Source organism: Sander vitreus, chromosome 18, assembly GCF_031162955.1.
Source record: "Sander vitreus isolate 19-12246 chromosome 18, sanVit1, whole genome shotgun sequence".
Taxonomy (NCBI): domain Eukaryota; kingdom Metazoa; phylum Chordata; class Actinopteri; order Perciformes; family Percidae; genus Sander; species Sander vitreus.
The window spans coordinates 17,971,530-17,977,541 of NC_135872.1; the positions used below are offsets into that span (position 1 = coordinate 17,971,530).

At 38.0% G+C, this 6,012-nt stretch overlaps 1 protein-coding gene across 1 annotated transcript; it reads left to right on the plus strand.

Moving 5' to 3' along the window:
- The first annotated feature begins 1,570 nt into the window (after positions 1-1,570).
- Positions 1,571-5,259, plus strand: slc25a47a (solute carrier family 25 member 47a). Its single transcript, XM_078274074.1, has 6 exons — positions 1,571-1,748; positions 2,277-2,320; positions 2,413-2,484; positions 2,649-2,828; positions 3,090-3,354; positions 3,895-5,259. Exons 1-6 carry the CDS (start codon positions 1,712-1,714, stop codon positions 4,185-4,187), a joined length of 891 nt encoding a protein of 296 aa, XP_078130200.1. The 5' UTR covers positions 1,571-1,711; the 3' UTR covers positions 4,188-5,259.
- Positions 5,260-6,012: the final 753 nt, after the last annotated feature.

Sequence of the window (6,012 nt, forward strand, 5' to 3'; positions counted from 1 at the left end):
TTCATCATTTCACTTCATAGAGCCACGCGGTCCCGATCAGCTGCCCTCAGGTGTTGCTGTTGAACTCTGTTTAGGATTGATTTCTCCCTAATGCATCAAATTCTAAATGATTCACTGTGACATTCTGTTTTTGCTCTATGTTTTTGATGTACGGTAAACACTTATTTACAGGTTCTCCATTCATCCCAAGTTCCTTCTTCTCAACTTCCACAATTTTCATGACCTAGTTAGGCTACAAGCACATCTAGTGTCTCCAACTGATTGGACTGTCCAGCCAAAACGATCAACAACAATTTAGTCACAAATTTAAGATACAATGATTGAATCTGTCTGTGTTTCACGTAACAGATGTACAGCTTAACCCGGAACAGTGAGAGTAGTGCTGGCTGGTTTCTTCTGCAGCACATACATAATGCTTGTGAGGCTTCCATTGGATGTTAACAGGCAGGATGCATTACACATGCTTGTGTTGAATGCTCAAACAATCAGATTCATTAATAATTCTGTGTGATATGAGCTCACAAATTATCACATGAGTAAAGCCTTACACACTCCCAGCAAGTAGGCCTAAGACTTACAATATGCTGTGTCATCCCTGACTGTGACAATAACAAACACAGGAATTTAAGACTCTACATGTTTTTGTGACAACTTTATATCTCATATTCTATTTGTATATCTATGTATAAGTGCATTGTAGTGTTATATAATATAATGTGTAATCTACAAATACAACACCTTTTTGTTCACTGAATACCTTAAGAAGCAGTGATAACAAATGCATTTTTTAAGTGTTACCAATATTTCTATTAACCCAGAAGTGATTATGTTGTCCATTTACTATTTCAGTGAAGTGAAGGAATTTAGTAGGAATTGATAAACAATTGAGAAAAGAAGGAAGACCATTCAATTGGTGCTGTTATCTACTTCACAATATGGGGTTTCAATATTAAAGGGTCAAGAAAAGTCAAATGTCAATTACATGTCATTTCTATTACTTGTTGCATCTCTCTCTCTCTCTCTCTCTCTCTCTCTCTCTCTCTCTCTCTCTCTCTCATATATTGTTATTGTTTATTATTGTTTCCAAATAAATTCAATGAATTAAAAAAAATCCATCTTTATTTTACCTGTTAATGAGCTGTTGATTACACAAACTGCCCAACATGCAACTTTTAGCAACCAAGTTGAATTGCAAGACAGAAAAACGTTTAAAACTATAAATATTTGGACAGAAAGTAGTGTTTAGGTTGACTACACCTTTTAAAACTATAGCTACTTGGACAGAAAGTATCTGGGTGGAATAAACCTTTCCAAACTGTAATTAACTACTTGTACTTAAATTTGTATTTTGGGGATAAACCTTTACAATTATAGGTAGGCTACTAGGACAGAAAGTAGCATTTGGGTAGAATAAGCCTTTACAACTTTTGTGGTCAGTCAATTCGGTACCTGTGGCGCTGTAGTGAAAATCTAGGATCCTAGAAATGCGGTCTTTAGATACAGTAAATCTTTCGGCCATCTTCGGGTAAAGTCGGGACAAAATGTTTGGATCGTAGTGTGTCACGGTCACGCCTCTGCTACACACGTCATGTAACAGCGTACAGTCATATACACTCAAGGTTATGCTGATGTTATGCAGTACATGCTAGAGGTACAATGGGCTCTTATCGACATCTGACAAGTATATGTTGGTTCGTCGCCATCTGACACGATGCATATCGCTGATTTTGTGTCTGGATCATTTGCAGGTATAGCTACGCTAGTCCAGAAAACGTCAGCATGAGTTGGTGTTTGCTAAACGGCTAGCTTACGTTACTGTATTAGCATGGTGCGATAACCATTAGAAGACGGCCAGATTAAACCCTGACGGTAATGTCTTGTAAAACAGTTTTTGCCTGTCCTCTTATGCATGGCATATGTGTAACGTTACACGGCAAATTTAAATCTGAAGAATTTCAGGAGAAGTAGAAGCAGTTACGTTAAACTAAACTGACATAACGTTACTGTAGATAGTCTGTGATCATTTCATTGAGAGAGCAAAATAATAGTTACATCTTACATTACTTAGCTCAATATCAAGTCTTAAAATGTCTTATTTTGTCCAGTCAAGGCATTCATTTTTAAATATGTAAAACAGATAAGCAACATACCATCACGTTTGACCTTCCTGTCACCTGCACATTATTAAAGGGCTGCAGTTAACGCCCTTAACCGTGAGCATCGCCGCTGTGTCTCTGCTGTGTCCTTGATGCTCTCTTTTCTCTGGAAACACACAGGGGCATGTGGAGTTGTAGTGGGCTATCCTCTGGATACTGTCAAGGTACACTAAGCTGCATGTATCTGAAACATGATATCAAGGTGTCTATGTAACAAATGGATGCCATTTTTACATCATATTCTTTATCTTTCTAGGTCCGGATCCAAACCCAGACACAGTTCACTGGGTTATGGCAGTGTGCAGCGGTGACCTTTTCAAAAGAAGGGGTAGGTGGCACTGGTGTAGACTACATGGTGGTACAACAGTTTTTTTAGTGTGCCTGCTACAATATGTTCTCAAATGATTTTGAAAAGTCATTGAGAGGCAAAAACACTCTTTGGGTGGTTTATCATTAATCTCTCGTCGTGTCATCTGTCATTTGTGCCATCAGGTGCATGGCTTCTTCAAAGGAATGTCCTTACCCCTCACCACTATCTCCATGACTTCCTCTGTGGTGTTTGGCACATACAGGAACTGCCTGCAATGTCTGAGCCAGGCGCGAGGAGCTGGTTGTGGTCCTAACACCAAACTAGAAGTCTTTCTGTCTGGCTTGGTGGCAGGTATAGCTCAGGTAACAGAAACAGTCTCACAAACCCTCTGAAAAATTGTTGAATCGTGTGCTTCAATAATGTGTTTAATTTCACCTGCAATGTACACTGTAAAGGGTAATGCAATGCATTGTTTACGTCCACGTGTATATTTGTCACCTAAAACACACACAAAAAATACCTTTTCCCTCGTACCCCCAGATGTGTATAGCCTTGCAGATAGTTTTATTTGCCCAGGTTTTGAGATATCTGCTGTTGCGTCTCTCCTCATCTGCCTCCAACAGACGTCAGTGATGTCTCCAGGTGATATAGTGAAAATACGTCTGCAGTGTCAGACAGAGTCCAAGCGAGGAGAAACCAACATGCTCAAACCCAGGTACCGTGGTCCAGTTCACTGTCTGCTGAGCATTATCAAAGACGAGGGGTTCATGGGGCTCTACAGAGGAGCGCTCCCGCTAATGCTGAGAGACGGGCCGTCATTCGCCACATACTTCCTGACTTACGCAATCATCTGTGAAATGCTGACAGACGGCAGCAAGAAAAGACCAGGTGAGTCCGCCTTTTTTTATTATATATATATATATATATATATATATATATATATATATAAATGGCATCTTTTTTTTGTGTGACATTGACTCTTCCTGTATGCTGATCTGTATCAGCACTGTAAAATTATCTTCATGCATGTTTCAATATTAGTTACAGCCCGGAGTCATTTGAAGAATAAGTAAAATTATCAAAGTCACATTCATAGTTATAAAATATCTGTTAAACGTGTGACATCATACGTGATTATTGAATTTCTCAGTCACGGCTCTTTTTGGTGTTTATCTGCCTCAGTCATCATTTTGTATTACGACTTAAATTGAAAGTGTTGCATAAGCTGTAAACTAGCTCATATCCTTGAGGTTAACATAGCCATTGCTTCCAAAGAGGAACACTACCAAGGCCAACAAGCACTTCCAAGGGCAGCTTAAACTCTTTCCCATTTATGTTGCCAAGTCCTTGAGGATTAAAAAGACAAGTTTAAAAATGTAAATGTCTGTGTTCACTTTTAACGTCAGTGTCTTCATTCATTTCCTCCAGGTTGGAGTGGTGTGATGCTGGCTGGTGGAATAGGAGGAATGGTAGGTTGGACTATAGGAACACCCATGGACTTCATCAAAGCCCGTCTGCAGATGGACGGAGCGCAGCAGACGAAGCGATACAAGGGTTTCTTTCACTGCATCTCTGAGATAGCGAGGGTGGAGGGAGCAGGGGTGTTCTTCAAGAGCTGGGGCATCAACTGTCTGCGTGCATTCCCCGTCAACATGGTGGTGTTTGTTACATACGAGGTTCTCAACGGTTTCCTCCAAGGAAGGGTTCTAGGGTTCGAATAGCATCGACTGACTCCATTCTAAATCCCTCATATTAGTTTGCCTGTTTATGTATAATGCTGGTGTTTTACATACATGATGGCAAAGACTTTAATTTGCCATTTGAAAATGTCTATTGCATTGCAATATTTTCATGGAATTATTGTCCACAGTCATCCTTTGAGCTGTCAGTTATATGTGTAACATTCAGTTAGGTAGGGTAATGTATCCTTGTATGCTCAGGGGGTAATTTGACAGTAATGGGCACTGTTGGTACCATAGATTGGACCAGCAAACTTCTGACCACTAGATGGCCTCCCTGGCCTGCTGGTCACCGTTTTTCCTTCTCTTGCAGTATGTTTATGACGAACACAGTCTGCATGACTGGTGAAGTTTTTCAACAGAAGAGCAGTGCACCAAGAAACCTCAACAGATTTTAGACTGCAACACAAAATAAGGTATAATAGATTGTATTCAAGAGCATAGAATTTACAAATGAGCCGCAGCACGCACAATTGACAGTATGATACCTGTCCTGTTCCTCGCTGCATTAATGCATATTATATTAACCATGACTCATTTCCAGATCACTAGCTAAATGGCTGGATAATCTAAATTTTATTTTATTTTATAAAAGGTTATTATAAACCTTGATGAACTGATGGATTGATGAGATTATTCTATAAATAGAATTATTAAAAGAATCAGTAGACCCAGGGTAATCAGTAAATGGTTTTATATCACTATTACACACTACAAAAGTAAATGCTGTTATTGAATTCCTCAAAGCAAATTGTCTGTAATCAGAAGATGGAGACACCTCATAAACTTATTTGTTTTACTCCATCTTTCTCTCAAACATATAGAATTGTTTTTACCCAAAATATAACACGCACATTTTAATTACTACTGTCTACTACTGCTACTGACGTGTAGACATTTTAAGGGCATAGGTTTGGCATCAGAGTGGGGGACACAGTGAAATCAGCGTTCCTTTAACAGGAGGAAAAATGTAAATGATATTTTGTGTAATTTATTTATATGATTATATGAACATGCTTATTGTGCCTTCCATAATAAAGGTATCTAAATCTTTTGAATCTCTGTTTTATTACAGAACAAATGCTACTAACCAATAGAGTCACACAGCTTAGACTAGAGTGGAAAAAAGCTAGGAAAGATAAATCATTTTAGCAAGCTGACACTAATATTTACTTGTCGAAAATTCATTATTGTATCAAGAGCACTCTCTTTTACGTCCTTAGCCTTGGTTAATATAAAATACTAGCATATTTGAAAGATTTTATTATAAATACACCTGTAAATGAAAATGAATGCAGGAGTAAGGAAGTAAGCGAAATAAGTGACTACAAGTTGCAGTTTTTGGAGGTAAGGGGCACAAAAAATATATGTTGTGAAAAGTCAGCTATTATTTTAAAGATGAGAAAATCGTTTACAGTAGCCTATAATGTTATGAAGTATTCAGATCCTTTACTTAAGTAAAAGTACAAATACTACACTGTGAAAATACACTACAAGTTAAAGAATTATTAATAATTAAATTAAAAAGTATTATCAGCAAAATTTAAGTATCAAGTACACAATGTGCAGTAAAATGTTCCCTGTCAATGTTTTTCTTATTACATGTGCTGTTTTTGGATTAATGTGACTGCTGCATTAATGTGTACGTTGCATTTTGCTGCTGTAGATGTTTAGGGTTGTGCTCATTTTAACTCCTTCATATGAAGCTCAGTGTAAATTCTTTCAGGGAGACTTCAATTTTAACTTTATCACATATCTCCTAAACTGATCAGCTGTTTTCCAGGCATTCACTTTTCAGTTAAACCAA